Source organism: Artemia franciscana, chromosome 7 (genome assembly GCF_032884065.1).
Source record: "Artemia franciscana chromosome 7, ASM3288406v1, whole genome shotgun sequence".
Lineage (NCBI taxonomy): Eukaryota > Metazoa > Arthropoda > Branchiopoda > Anostraca > Artemiidae > Artemia > Artemia franciscana.
Genome location: NC_088869.1, coordinates 22,303,032 through 22,319,548, shown reverse-complemented (window position 1 = coordinate 22,319,548; position 16,517 = coordinate 22,303,032). Strand labels below are relative to the sequence as shown.

Below are 16,517 nucleotides of genomic sequence, written 5' to 3'. Positions count from 1 at the left end.
TCTGTTTGCTTAAGATTTCATTTATTTATTTATTATATATATATATATATATATATATATATATATATATATAGATAGATAGATAACAGTGTCTATTATTTATAATTTCGCATTGATTATTCATATTAATTTTTGTTTATTTTAATTAAAATTTTTATTTGACTTTATTTCTGCTCGTTCTAGGTTTTATTACCGTCCATTGCTTTCCTTTGAATAATTTTTCTTGCTAATGTTTTTTTTTTTTATTAATTTGTTCAAAATGTAGTAATTTTGCTCTTTGAATTAGAGAATATATAGGTTTGAAACATACTACTGAGCCTAATTGACTGGCCTTAAAATGTGTCAGCTAGACGTTTTCCATCCTTTCAGTTTGAAACTATGCCTAGAAGAGATTATTATTGAAAAAAAAAAAAAAACATTTTTAAGGCTATATTGTGTGGGGCATAGGTGGGCTAACAAGTTCCGAGATTTAAGAAATGCCTCACGTTCATTAAATTTGAGCCTTCTTTAACAAGGATTTGGCACTATTAGGTGCGTCTATTTGTGGAAATGTAGGGGAGAGGGGGGCCAAATTTACTTTTTAACATCTTGGGGGGGGGGAAATTGTTTTTTTCATGAAAATATTACAAAAAATTAGAGATAATTTTTTAAATACAGGGGGGTAAAACAATATAGAGAAGGCAATCCCCCCCATCCATGCCGTTCAATTGACCCGCATGGACGCAAGGCCTTAAGTATTGGTATGAAGCCTCTCCTACTCTCTCATTGGCTATACTTCTTTAAGTATAAAGCGATAACAAAAAAAGATAAAGAATGATCAAACAGTTCGTGGTAACGAACTGTAGTAAGGAGCGACCCGGCTCAATAGTAACCAAAACTCTAAAAAATGGAATTTTGATACCAATAGCTACATCAAAAGAATCGCATTTTAATGCTGGTTTTAAATATATAAGTTTCATCAAGTTTAGTCTTACCCATCAAAAGTTACGAGCCTGAGAAAATTTGCGTTATTTTAGAAAATAGGGGGAAACGCCCCCTAAAAGTCATAGAATCTTAACGAAAATCACACCATCAGATTCAGCGTATCAGAGAACCCTACTGTAGAAGTTTCGAGCTCCTATCTACAAAAATGTGGAATTTTGCATTTTTTGCCAGAAGGCAGATCACGGATGCGTGTTTATTTGTTTTTTTTTTTTTTTTTTTTTTTTTTTTTTTTTTCCCAGGGGTGATCGTATCGACCCAGTTGTCCTAGAATGTTGCAAGAGGGCTCATTCTAACGGAAATGAAAAGTTCTAGTGCCCTTTTTAAGTGACCAAAAAAATTGGAGGGCACCTAGGCCCCCTCCCACGCTAATTATTTTCCCAAAGTCAACGGATCAAAATTCTGAGATAGCCATTTTATTCAGCGTAGTCGAAAAACCTTATAACTATGTCTTTGGGGACGACTTACTCCCCCACAGTCCCCGTGGGAGGGGCAACAAGTTACAAACTTTGACCTGTGCTTACATATAGTAATGGTTATTGGGAAGTATACAGGCGTTTTCAGGAGGATTTTTTTTGGTTTGGGGGAGGGGTTGAGAAGAGGGGGATATGCTGGGGGAACTTTCCTTCGAGAATTTGTAATGGGAGAAGAAAATTTCCATGAAGGGAGAGCAGGATTTACTAGCATTATTTAAAAAAAAAAACAATTAAAAAATAAAAGTGAAAAAGCTTTTTCAGCTGGAAGTAAGGAACAGCAATAAAACTTAAAACAAACAGAAATTATTACCCATATGAGGGGCTCACCTCCTTCTAATACCTCGCTCTTTACGCTAAAGTATTTTCGGTAATTTCAACTACTTATTCTACGGCTTTTGTGATTCAGGGGGTCATTCTTAATGAATTGGGATAAAATTTAAGCTTTAGTGTAAAGAGCGAGGTACTGACGATGGGGCGAATCCCCTCATATATGTAATAAAAACATGAGAATACAAAAGTTCTTTACGTAAGCTAATTTATAAGTTACGTAAATCTTTTACCAATAAAAAGATTCGTAAAAAATTAAAAGTTCTAGTTGCCTTTTTAATTAACCAAAAAATCGGGGGGCAACTAGGCTTCGTCCCCCGGTCTTTTTTTCTCAAAATCATTCGATCAAAATTATGAGAAAGCCATTGAGCCAAAAAAAAAATATGCAAATTTCGTTTTGATCATTCCTCTGCGGAGAGCCAAAATCAAAACATGCAATGATTCAAAAACGTTCAGAAATTAAATAAAAAAAAACAAGTTTTTTCAACTGAAAGTAAGGAGTGACATCAAAACTTAAAACGCACAGAAATTACTTCGTATATGAAAGAGGCTGCTTCCTCATCAACGCCCCGCTCTTTACGCTAAAGTTTTTTACTGTTTTAGAAAGAAGAATTGAGAGAAAGAGTCAAACTCTTTCTAACTCTCATTCTAACGGAAATGAAAAGTTCTAGTGCCCTTTTTAAGTGACCAAAAAAATTGGAGGGCACCTAGGCCCCCTCCCACGCTAATTATTTTCCCAAAGTCAACGGATCAAAATTCTGAGATAGCCATTTTATTCAGCGTAGTCGATAAACCTTATAACTATGTCTTTGGGGACGACTTACTCCCCCACAGTCCCCGTGGGAGGGGCAACAAGTTACAAACTTTGACCTGTGCTTACATACAGTAATGGTTATTGGGAAGTATACAGGCGTTTTCAGGAGGATTTTTTTTGGTTTGGGGGAGGGGTTGAGAAGAGGGGGATATGCTGGGGGAACTTTCCTTCGAGAATTTGTAATGGGAGAAGAAAATTTCCATGAAGGGAGAGCAGGATTTACTAGCATTATTTAAAAAAAAAAAACAATTAAAAAATAAAAGTGAAAAAGCTTTTTCAGCTGGAAGTAAGGAACAGCAATAAAACTTAAAACAAACAGAAATTATTACCCATATGAGGGGCTCACCTCCTTCTAATACCTCGCTCTTTACGCTAAAGTATTTTCGGTAATTTCAACTACTTATTCTACGGCTTTTGTGATTCAGGGGGTCATTCTTAATGAATTGGGATAAAATTTAAGCTTTAGTGTAAAGAGCGAGGTACTGACGATGGGGCGAATCCCCTCATATATGTAATAAAAACATGAGAATACAAAAGTTCTTTACGTAAGCTAATTTATAAGTTACGTAAATCTTTTACCAATAAAAAGATTCGTAAAAAATTAAAAGTTCTAGTTGCCTTTTTAATTAACCAAAAAATCGGGGGGCAACTAGGCTTCGTCCCCCGCTCTTTTTTTCTCAAAATCATTCGATCAAAATTATGAGAAAGCCATTGAGCCAAAAAAAAAATATGCAAATTTCGTTTTGATCATTCCTCTGCGGAGAGCCAAAATCAAAACATGCATTGATTCAAAAACGTTCAGAAATTAAATAAAAAAAACAAGTTTTTTCAACTGAAAGTAAGGAGTGACATCAAAACTTAAAACGCACAGAAATTACTTCGTATATGAAAGAGGCTGCTTCCTCATCAACGCCCCGCTCTTTACGCTAAAGTTTTTTACTGTTTTAGAAAGAAGAATTGAGAGAAAGAGTCAAACTTTAGCGTAAAGAGCGGGGCATTGATGAGGAAGCAGCCTCTTTCATATACGAAGTAATTTCTGTGCGTTTTAAGTTTTGATGTCACTCCTTACTTTCAGTTGAAAAAACTTGTTTTTTTTATTTAATAATAAATAAAAACGAATGATAGCAAAGGTTGCTATAGACTGAAATGAATGAAACTATTTCGTTTGATATCTATTTTAACCAGTGGTCAGTCATTTAGTGAAACAAAGCGGTAATAGTCTTTACCTGTAGTCATGAATACATCCACATCAAACAGTTCGTGGTAACGAACTGTAGTAAGGAGCGACCCGGCTCAATAGTAACCAAAACTGTAAAAAACGAAATTTTGATACCAACATATACGTCAAAGGAATCGCATCTTAATGCTGATTATAAATATATAAGTTTCATCAAGTTTAGTCTTACCCATCAAAAGTTACGAGAAAATTTGCCTTATTTTAGAAAACAGAGGGAACCACCCCCTAAAAGTCATAGAATCTTAACGAAAATTACACCATCAGATTCAGCGTATCAGAGAACCCTACTGTAGAAGTTTCAAGCTGCTATCTACAAAAAATGATCGTATCGAACCAGTGGTCCAAGAATGTTGCGAGAGGGCTCATTCTAACGGAAATGAAAAGTTCTAGTGCCCTTTTTAAGTGACTAAAAAATTGGAGGGCACCCCGGCCCCCACCCACGCTAAATATTTTCCCAAAGTCACCGGATCAAAATTCTGAGATAGCCATTTTATTCAGTATAGTCGATAAACCTTATAACTATATCTTTGAGGACGTCTTACTCCCCCACAGTCCCCGTGGGAGGGGCTACAAGTTACAAACTTTGACCAGTGCTTACATATAGTAATGGTTATTGGGAACTGTGCAGACGTTTTCATGGGGATTTTTTGGTTGGGGGAGGGTTGAGAAGAGGGGGATACGCTTGGGGAACTTTCCTTGGAGGAATTGGTCATGGGGGAAGAAAATGTCCATGAACGGAGCGCATGATTTCCTAGCATTATTTAAAATAAAATGAAAAAATAAATATGAAAAAGTTTTTTCAACTGAAAGTAAGGACAGCATTAAATTTAAAACAAACAGAGACTATTACGCATATGAGGGGTTTACCTCATCCTAGTACCTCGCTCTTCGTGTTAAAGTATTTTTAGTAATTTCAACTATTTATTCTACGGCCTTTGTGATTCAGGGGTCATTCTTAAGGAATTGGGACAACATTTAAGCGTTAGTTAAAGAGCGAGGTACTGAAGAGGGGGTGAACTCCTTCATATATACAATAAAAGAATGCGAATACAGAAATTCGTTACATAAGCTAATTTGTAAGTTACGTATATCTTTTACCAATAAAAACATTCGTAAAAAATTAAAAGTTCTAGTTGCCTTTTTAAGTAACCAAAAAACTGAAGGGCAACTAGGCCTCCTCCCCCGGTCCTCATTTGTCAATACCGTTCAATCAAAACCCTGAGAAAGCCATTTAGCCAAAAAAATAAATATGCAATTTTCGTTTTAATTATTCATCTGCGAAGAGCCAAAATCAAAGCATGCATTAATTCAAAAACCTTCAGAAATTAGATAAAAAAAAAACAAGTTTTCTTAACTGAAAGTAAGGAGTGACATTAAAACTTAAAACCAACAGAAGTTACTTCGTATATGAAAGGGGCTGCTCCCTCATCAGCGCCCCGCTCTTCACGCTGAAGTTTTTTACTGTTTAAAAAAGGTAGAGTTGAGAGAAAGAGTCAGACTTTAGCGTAAAGAGCGGGGCGTTGATGAAGGAGCAGCCTCTTTCATATACGAAGTAATTTCTGTTCGTTTTAAGTTTTAATTTCGCTCCTTACTTTCAGTTAAGAAAACTTTTTTTTTTTTTTTTTTTTTTTTTAATCGAACAGTTCGTGGTAACAAACTGTAGTAAGGAGTGACCCGGCTCAATAGTAAACGAAACTCTAAAAAACGGAATTTTGATGCTAAAAGATACATCAAAAGAACCGGATTTTCATGCTGATTTTGAATTTATAAGTTTCATCAAATTTAGTCTTTGTCATCAAAAGTTACGAGCCCGAGAAAATTTGCCTGAGAAACCAACGAACGAAAACGTTCGTTAAAAATTAAAAGTTCTAGTTGCCTTTTTAAGTAACTAAAAAATTGGAGGGCAACTAGGCCTCCTTCCCCACTCCTTATTTCTCAAAATCGTCTGATCAAAACTAAGAGAAAGCCATTTAGCCAAAAAAAGAATTAATATGCAAATTTCATTTTAATCATTTATGTGCGGAGAGCCAAAATCAAACGTACGTTAATTCAAAAACATTCAGAAATTAAATAAAAAAAAACTAGTTTTTTTAACTGGAAGCAAGGAGCGACGTTAAAACTTAAAACGAACAGAAATTACTCCGTGTATTAAAGGAGCTGTTCCCTTCTCAACGCCCCGCTCTTTACGCTAAAGTTTTTTACTGTTTAATAAAGTAGAATTGAGAGAAAAAGTCAAATTTTAGCGTAAAGCACGAAGCGTTAGCGCTATAAATGTAAAATAAGGTATTTTGGAATGCATGTAGCTATTTTTTGTTATAATATCAATGTGTTTATTGGTCATTTTATGTGACTAGATTGGGCACTTGGTGCCCCATGCGCCATTTGGCCGTATCAGGCATTTAGATTATCAATTTTAAGACTAGCCTGAATTAAAGTATAAAACAAGTCTATGTAGTTCCAGTCTTGTTTAAAATAGAGGCTTTCGTACAGATAAAACTTTCCACCTTCTTACTAGCTAAAATTGGCAAGTTTCTGTCATTGTAACACCTCGTTATAATGCTTGAAATTATAGTGAAATTATGTGAAAGTACGTTGTGAAAGTACGCTGGTACGTTTTGTACCAGTGAAATTATAATTTGTACGTTCTATTTAACTTAATTTAGCTGTTTTGTTTTCAAAAAAGCAAAAATCTTCCTTACAACATTTCTTGTCTTAATGGATTTGCCCACAATTTTGAGTAAATCAAAGCAAAAATCCTTGTTTTTCCAATGGACATGGGCGAGAGTATAATAAAAATGTCTATGTGTCTATTGGAATATTATATATTTCAGTATTTATATATTTCTAAGAATTTCTATTTTTCCAATGAATATGCGCGAGAGGATAATGAGGAGTAATTTCTAGATTGGTAAAGTTAGTTTGATTATTACAATTACTCATACCGTGGAATAACAAGCATCGAATCTAACATCACATACTTGGAGCTGAATTTGATTCATGCACATGCAAATTAGCCTATTTTTTTGGGGGGGGGATGTTAATTAAAGAAAAAAACGGAGAAAGATATGAAATCATAACTTTTTATATTAAATACAGTATAATACTCGAAAAAACACAACATAGAAATATGGATATAATCATCAAAATGCTGAAATTGGGGCAGGGAGGGGCTGGATTGCAGCCCCAGTCCTTTACTGTGCATTACTATAAAGGGAACATTTTGCCTCGAAAAACGTCTTAAATATTCAATCAGACTTCTCGAAGTGTGATTAATGTAAAAACAGTATACTGAGCGAGGCCGTATCCATTGGGGCAGGGGATTTGACCCCCCCCCCCCTGAATGTTTTTTCGTAAAAATGTAACAACAATGAATATAAACAAGTTCTTGATGCTTTTTAAAAGTTTTTTTTGTAAAACCCTTGAAAAAAGATCCTTTTAACCCCCTCCCCCCGAAAAAAATCCTGGATAAGGCCCTGACTCTGAGTATAATTAGGCATTACACTATTTTAACAACAATAAGGGTTTTATTCAAATCAATCAAACAAGTACGACAAGTTAAACTTTTTGAGGCTGCCCATCTTTTCGAAAATGAACTGACATTTATACTTTCAGATAAAAAATGAATAAAAAATATACTGCTGTATCTAACTTTATCAACTCCATTATAGGTGCCGAATGTTCTCTTTGTTCCGACTCCTATAGCAGCTCTAGTTACCCTAGCCATTCCTTCGGGCATTGTAGTTGATGTTGGCTACAAAGAAACCACTGTCATCCCGGTCTTTGAAGGTGAAGCTCTAATAAATTCATCCCAAGTACATCCCCGTGCAGCTGAAGCTATAGAAAAGTGAGTCAACTGATTTTATTTTTGATACCTTTTAGAAGTTTGATTTGACTAAATTTCATAGCTTTTTTGGCAATGTTTCCCCTTCTTTGGGTTTTCATTGTCAATTTCAAGCCGCTCAGATTTTTTGGAGTGGGAAGGATATCTCAGAATTATGATCTATTACGGTTGTAATATTTAATATTTACAATTTTGGAAATTTGACTTCCAGGAATGGAAAAATCTGAAGATTTGAAAAAAAATTTCTTCGGCTGAATAATCTATGTAAACCTTGTTGCGACGAAATTTAATTGAGATCCAATGTTTTAACAAGCTAAACACTGTACTACCAAAGATTGTACGTTATTGTGTTGCGAGAGCAACACTTTGGTTTTGTCGTGGTTTTTTTTTTTTTTTTTTTTTTGTTCCTAGCACCCCGATTTCAGCTTATTCCTAGAAAGTGGTAAGGGTCTAACCTCTGCGGTTTTTACGGAAAGTGTGGACCTTAGGCCGGATTGATGAATATGACTTTACATTTTGGAAAGCTTCGTAGAACTCTTGCCTGGGGCCAAGAAGGATGGTTTTTGCTTGTCCTTGAGCCAGAGCCTATAGTGTGTGAAGTGAAGAGGAGTTGTATAGCCTATGTCAGAGAGGACTATCTGAAGTTATGCAGCCAAGCTTTCGTTTCATCAAACCATGTTTCTGCTTTCGAGTGGAAAGCTCCGTTCTAGCAGGCAAGCAGGCAGGCACCAGTTTCAAATTGAAGATGGACTAAAATCTATAAGTGTTAAATATATGCGACAGTTACCCTGCCCCACAGCCAATATATCTTCTTTGAGTGATAAATAGAAAAATTTAGAGAAGCAAAAAAGCGGCATTTTCCCACGGGTCCGAAAGTGCTGCCATCTATTGTTTCTACCCATTTCTGTTCGTGATTTCAGCTGAGTTTATCATTCGGTTTTTCGCACTTGGGATTGCGGTAGAGAAATGGTATCAGATGTGCCTCTTAAACTTTAAAAGTTCTCTCATTGCTAAAGAAATTAGAGTTTATCCTTTGCTCCTTTCTAAGTGATGACGTTAGAAAGTTGGCCTACGGCAAAAAAGTCAACTTTTGAACTAAGACAGATAGATTTTTTTTTTCGACGGCAGTCGATAGCTTTTGATGAGCTGATCAAAGTATATGGCATCCATTTTTTTGTACAAAAATTCCTTCATGAGATATACCAGTTTGAAAGTTTAAAGGGGTTGACAACTTCAGTAGTAAGGTACACACTGAAACCAAAAATAGGCCGATACCAATTGTGAGACATATAGGGGAGTTGTAAGCAACAGTCGGCTGTTAGCTCATAATCATCCTCGGCAATGAGGGTTCGCAACTCTTACTAGTTGGTGTACCTATTTTTTGTTTCCGTTGTATTTGATGGTAAGACCAATTTGGTTCCAGTGGTAAGACATGTAGGGGACGTGTAAGTAATAATCGGCTGTAAGGCTACAATCATCTTTAGCAATGAGGAGTTTGCAACTTTTGCGAGTTGGTGTACCTAGTATGTATTTTAGCATCCTTACAGATTAACGACCTCAGCGTTTAGTCGCAGCGAGGAAACAAAACCAAAGTGTTGCTCTCGCAACACTTTACTCGGCGAAGCCGAGCAAAGGTTGCCGCAACACCTCACGTTGCCCATGCAACGTAGATCTAATTTATTTTAAATATGTTGGTTATATGTTATGTTTTGTATATGTGTTGGTTGTGTGCTAGATATGCTGGTTATATGTTATATTTTGGTACTAACTCTATTCCTCCTCAGCCGAAAAAGGCACTAATAAAACACTCAATACTAAAGCTCGTAAAAAAAAGGGAAAAAAAATCTTTTTCACAGACATTTAATATACAAGCATTCGACGGACTATGTAAAAACGACTAATTAGTGGTTAAACAAAAGCAAAAATATCTCAAAATATGCATGTTTTCTGTTTTTTAGGTCAGTCTGTATTGTTGGGAAAGGCCTATCTAATCGAGTATTTAAGAAATTGAGACGGGAAGCAGGGACATTTAAAGCAAGATTTTACCGTAGATACTTGCTAATTTTATTGTGTTGCGAGAGCAAAACTTTGGTTTTTTCCCGTTTTTTTTCTCTTATACCACCGATGTCGGCTTATTCCTGGAAACTGATAAGGGTCTAACCTGTGCGGTTTTTACGGAAAGTGTGGACCTCAGGCCGGATTGATGAATATGGCATTACATTTTGGAAAGCTCCGCAGAACTCTTGCCTGGGGCCAAAAAGGATGGTTTTTGCTTGTCCACGAGCCAGAGCCTATGGTGTGCGAAGTGAAGTGGAATTATGTAGCCTATGTCAGAGAGGAGTCTCTGAAGTTGTGCAGCCAAGCTTTCGTTTCATCAAACCATGTTTCTGCTTTCGAGTGGAAAGCTCCGTTCTAGCAGGCAAGCAGGCAGGTACCACTTTCAAATTGAAGATGGACTAAAATCTATAAGTGCTAAATATATGCGGCAGTTACCCGGCCCCACAGCCAATATTTCTTCTTCGAGTGATAAATAGAAAAATTTACAGAAGCAAAAAAGTGACATTTTCCCACGGGCCCGAAAGTGCTGCCCTGATTTCGGCTGGGTTTATCATTTGTTTTTTTGGACTTGGGATTGAGGTAGAGAAATGTTATCAGATGTATCTGTTGAAATTTAAAAGTTTTGTCATTGCTAAAGAAATTGGAGCTTATCCTTTACTCCTTTTCACCTGGTGACGTTAGAAAGTTGGCCTACGGCTAACTTTCTAAAAAAACAAATCAACTTTTTAACTAAGACAGATAGATTTTTTTTCGACGGCAATCGATAGCTCGTGATGAGCTGATTAAAGTATATATCATCCATTTTTTGGTACAAAAATTCCTCCATGAGTTATACTAGTTTGAAAGTTTCAAGGGGTTGACAACTTCAGTAGTAGGGTACACACTGAAACCAAAAATAGGCCGGTACCAATTGTGACACATGTAGGGGACTTGTAAAGAAAGGTGGGCTGTTAGTTCATAATCGTCTTCGGCAATGAGGGGTTTGTAGATTTTGCTATTTGGTGTACCTAGTATTTGTTTCCAGCGTATTTGATGGTAAGGCCGAGTTGGTTCCAGTGGTAAAACATGTAGGGGACTTGTAAGTAATAATCGTCTGTTAGGCTACAATAATTCTTAGTGAAGAGGGGTTTGTAACTTTTGCTAGTTGGTGTAGCTTACCCATACTCACTGTAACCTAGAATTAAATGTTTTCACAAGGGGTACAAACGATAACGTAAAACAACGAAAGAAACAAAACCAAATTATTGCTCTCGCAACACTTTATTCGGCGAAGCCGGACAAAGGTTGCCGCAACACTTCACGTTGCTCTGGCAACGTAGGTCTAGTTCTTTTTTAAATATAAGAAAGAGGAACAAAGAAAAGTTTCCCCACTCAAAGAGTGACTTGCCTTTCAAATCACCTATCATGACTTGACTAACGTATTAGGTTCCATTCTATGAAGTTTGATGAGGATGGCTTTACAATTTCTTTGAAGTGTGAAAGACCTATCGACCAGATTTAAAAAAAGAAAAGATCATTTGTGAGGGATTACTTCCCATATCCACGTTCTCTAGTATTAAGGAAAGTTCCTGAAGAAGATTTCTCTGATTAATTGTAATAGTTATTCACGTCTAGCAAGACGACGCCAGTGAGGATGCCTCATAAAATCAATATCTCTGATAGAAAAATAAATTTCCAAAAATCTTGATAGAATTTTACTGCCGTCTAGCAAGACGACGCCAGTGAGGTTGCCTCATAAAACCAGTATCTCTAATAGAAAAAAAATAATCCAAAAATCTTAATAGAATTTTACCGCCGTAAAAATAAAAAAAAATAAATACCGGCAATCAATGACAGAACTTTCAAAATACAGAGAAACAGATAAAAGGGACAAAAAACTAATCCGGCACGGTAAAGGTATTTTAACAAAATATAGAAAATAAATAAACGTCCTTTGGTTTAGGTATTGTTACATTTCATGTGGACATTTCACATAGGCCCAAAGTGCCCTTCTCTAAAAAACTGTGGTAAAAATGATTTATTCGGAGATAGTTATGACAAATATTTCGAAAAAAATATTAAAAATTTTAGATAGCCATTTTGTTCAACATAATTGAATAACTGTGTCTTTGAGGATAACAACCCCCCAGATCCCTCAGGGCAAGGATTGTAAGTTTTGCCCTGGTGGTATATAAGGCAAGGTTCTGAGGGGTCTGGGCGGTTGTCATCCTCAAAAACTTATTTGTTTAATTATTTTGAACAAAATGGTTATCTAAAACTTTTGATTGGATGTGTTTGGGAAAATGGTGAGCGTGGGAGGAGGGGTTAGTGGCCCTCCAATCACTTCCGACTATTAAAAAGGGAACTAGCCCTTTCAATTTCCAACTCTACGGCAACAAATGGCCCTCTCAAAATTTCTATCAGATATATTTCAGGAAAATACGAGGTGTCTGTGGGGGTTATCCACCCTTCGATCATCCTCAATCTTAAAAAGGCAGCTAGAACTTCTGATCACCAATCCAATGAGCCCCTCCAACGTTTACACGGTCACTCTTTCTATTTATACCATATGTGTCCTCAGGACATAACTTATAACCAGTGCTGCAACAAGTACTCCAAATTTTTACTTAAGTATCAAGTATTAAGTACTCATTATTTTTTTACTTAAGTATCAAGTAATAAGTACTCTCCCAATTCTTACTTAAGTATCAAGTACATGCCAAAATTTTACTTAAGTAGTACTTCAAGTACTACTTCAAGTACTTACTCTATGTATTTTGACATAGCTATATATATATATATATATATATATATATATATATATATATATATATATATATATATATATATATATATATATATATATATATATCAAGCCCATGCTACCTTTTTGTTAAAGCCATTCTGAAGGCTTCTTAGCCCTTTCCCTTGCCTATAACATGTCACCCCCCGCCATTCCTCTCCTGAAAATCTTAATCAAGAACCAGACTTTCAATTTTGTCGTTTTTAACCATTTTCTTCGTTTGGCAACACATCCAACAAAGTCCAAAAATAATCTGAACCGATTTTCAGCACAACGGCTTGAAATGCAAAACACTGTCAAAACAATTAAGTGCAGCCAAAAAAAACTTCTGGTGATTAGTGTTCAGTCAAATCTGTCGCGTTTGAAGAAATACAGGGTTATTTTGAAACGTTTGGGAGTGGTTGAAAAATCGGGAAAATAGAAAAACAAACCTAGGATTGTCTTTAAAACAGATAAAAGGTAATAACGTAGTCCATTCTTCAATAAACAAAAACCTTAGCAAAAAAAAACACAAATTTAAAAGTAAGGAGTCAATTGAATCAGTTGCAGACTTTTTTAATTAGAAAAATCAAAGCTCAATAAAAAAGAACAGCAAAAATTCACACTTTCGGCAGCTAGCTGAAGGTCACTGGCTGTCAGCGTGCTGAAAGAAAAGAACAGTACGAAAATGAAGTCTTGATTCATATGACTTCAGCTTTGCTGTACATATCGAAAACGTGATTAAAAGTGCAAATGCTAGTCTACTGACTTTAAACGGTATGCTTAGGTTCAGTGCGAACACAGAGAGTATCAAGTATGCATACATAAAGTACGTCCGCCCCATTCTGGAATATACTTGCCCTGTTTGGGTGCCCTCAGCACTTAGAACAGTGTATCTTTGTCAGGAGCTTAAATTGGTTCAGAAGTGAGTGGTATCGATCATCTTGGGCCGCCGTGACATCCCCTACGAAAAGGTTCTGAAAGTGCTTGGACTGTCGTCACTCCAAAATCGGTATGAAACACTGATAATGAGTTTTGGAAAGTTCTTGCTTTCTAAATCTTAGAACCGTGACATTCTACTTGATCAACCTCTACCATCAAGAACGAGAAAGCAAATAAGTTAGCTCCCGTTAAAGGAAGAACAAACTGATATGATAATTCTTTCGTCCTGGTTTTCGTCGATATGCACAATAAGAGTCAATGTTTATAGTTTGATTTATATTTACAAGTGTAGCTTAATTTTGAATATGTTTTAAAGAAACGCAAATCATCGGTAGCTGTCAAGTTTTGCTATTGAACCTGCCTACTACTACTACTATTTCGGTGACATTTATCACCCTCGGCGCCTTTGCAAGGAAGTTATCTCAAATTTTCAAGTTACATTTCAGACACGCAATGAAAATGTATGGCATATACTTCCTACATGTCTGGTTTTCAATCAAGCAAGCCGCATGCTGCGTAGTCAATTCAGATGGTCAGTAAAACTCTCTACACACGTATATTGGTAAATCACTGGCCTGCAGCAAGCCCGCTGATTCAGACGCATTCCATACGGTTGGTCAAACTGCAGAAGTTGCAACTTGTCTATTTCTAGGAGTAGTTTTCACACCACGAAGTGGCAAAACCATGAAATTAAATCGAAAATCTCCCAAGAAAAAAGAATAAAAAAGTAGTCTTTCTCCGGGGATGGAATATTCGGTTGAAGGTTGGCTTCAGTATGGCTCATTTTGGAAAAGGATTATTTCTAGGCTTTGGGCAAGCCACGGGTAGAATTAAAAATCATGAAATTATGACACCCAGACTAAAAAATCTTACAGCTTCACTACAGCTTTTCAATTCTGAAAAAGGGATATTTTTTGCTTCTGATTTTCCAGATTAGGGGGAAACTGTATGTAAGATAATAAGCCTTATTCTAGAAATTGGGAATGTACTGACTGAATCTTTTCTGACTAAGACAGTCTAATTTCATTGACACATCCCAGGTAATCCCCTGTTTTCTAGTAGTGCCAGGTCTTTATTGAAAGCCGGCATGCAGGTATTTCTTTAGTACATGTATCTGTTTTTCAGAAACTAAACACAGCCCCGTGGTTAATACTTGAGCCGAGCGAATCAGGAGCTCTTCTTCACGTTTAACCCCACCTATTTGTATAAACGAACGTAAGAGGCCAATACCACAATAGCCCCTCTGTCAACTGAGAAATCTTTAACACTGAAAAATTTTAATGCAGAAGGAATAAAAAGTTGACACAAAACATTCAAATTTTTAGGCTCCTATTAGCTTTGAGAAGAACCAGGCTTTCGAACCTGTGATCTGCCAAGGAGCTACGCCTTGGACAGAGAATCACGCCCCCCTTCGAAAAAAGACGCTCCACTGGCGCTGATGTAGGTGGCATGCAGTTGAACTTCCGAAAAACCAACTCCACCATAGGATAGTGTCTCAAAACTGACACATCTTGTCTAGAGTCACTTAGATAACGCAAGACTTCAACTCTTGTTGTTTTCATTTCATCCGACTGAATGGTGGCTTCCTCTTCTTCAGACATTTCAAAGAAATTCTGTGGAGATCTCAGTAACTCAAATCCAACTATGTCTTTGCTGGTACTCTGTTTACTTCCTAATGCCTTTGCCTCGTTCACAAGCATTCTCGCAACAGTCTCCTTGTCTTCATCTCTTACAAATTTATCTTTAAAATAGGGATGAGAACTGGTGGCCAGGTGGTAGTCAGCATAAAGAGATGGAGGTCCACAGAGGAATGGAAACCTTTGCTTAAGTCCTTCTAACAGGGTCCCAACCAGTGCCTTTGTATACTTGACAGATAGCTGGAGCTTTTGCAGCTTTCTTTCCAGTGACCGAACAGTAGGGAAAATTATCCCGAAGAAAGCTTTTTCTTCTACATGGAGCATGTCAAGGGCTATTGCTATAGGTTCCAGTACAGAGACATATTCGATTAGAAAGTCTATCTCATTTTGTATAAATCTTGGTTTCTTTAGCACGTCGCAAACTGTGGTCAGTTTTCCAGCTTGTTGGCCCTCAAGAATTCTTTTCAGTGCATCATATTCAGAGTTCCATCTTGTAGCATTAGGGCGAATCAACTTTTTCTCAAAAACATCCATGACAAGATCGTTATTCTTTGAGCCGTGGCTTAATGAATTCCATACTGACTGACACTTTGCTCTGACGTTTAACAGTGCTCTCCTGAAGTTAAGGTCTTTTTCTAAGGCGTGCTTTGCATCAGTTATTGCCAACAGGTTCAGCGTGTAGCTGCAACAGCGAAAATGCTGTGGCAAATACATTTCCAGCTCGTACTCAGACCCTTCACCTGGAAACTTATGAACATGGTCACTGTTGTCACTCATAGTTTCCGTTCCTGGTTTACCTGGTTTATTGTCAGAAGCTAAAGCGTGATTCACACTGCCACTATCTTCACATACAAGGGAAAAAGTTGTGGTAGCAGATTCACTTATGTTGACTGATGGTGACACTAAACCAACACGTCCATAACTATCAAATGTTCGTGCAAATCAGTCGTCTCGATATTATCTGGCTCTCCCTCTTGAAAATCAATGTCTGTATCCGAGTCACCTTCTTCAATCTGTGGCTCAATGGTAAGCTTTGCATTTTGTTTGAATGCTTTTACAAAATTTGATGCATTGTCCGTCACAATAGCTCTCACTTTTTCTAAATTGGTGTCCAAACCGCACTCTCGAAAAATGCTGAAGATCATTTCAGTTATTCTGTCAAACGTATGTGAACCTGTAAATCTTCTAACAGCAAGAATCATTGGCAAAAAATGATTGTTACCATCTAAGACATGAGCAGTAACACCCATGAAACTCCGGTTGCTGCTAGACCAGATATCGCAAGTCATTGTGACGTAATCGGTTTTCTCCAAAATGTCAGTAATTCTTTTCTTTGCATCGAACAGCGATTGGTCGATCTTTTTTGCTAGCGTCTCTCTAGACATTATTGGGCCAACATACGGATTGAGGCCTAAAATCATGCTTAAAATCAAGCTTCACTAT

General features: G+C 36.7%; 1 protein-coding gene across 1 annotated transcript in view; it reads left to right on the top strand.

Moving 5' to 3' along the window:
* LOC136028994 (actin-related protein 10-like) overlaps positions 1–16,517 on the top strand; it is a gene marked incomplete at its 5' end in the record, with an annotated part of 123,372 nt that overhangs the window by 10,775 nt on the left and 96,080 nt on the right. The window contains 1 exon segment of the mRNA XM_065706993.1: positions 7,504–7,679. Coding sequence (XP_065563065.1) covers positions 7,504–7,679 — 176 coding nt within the window.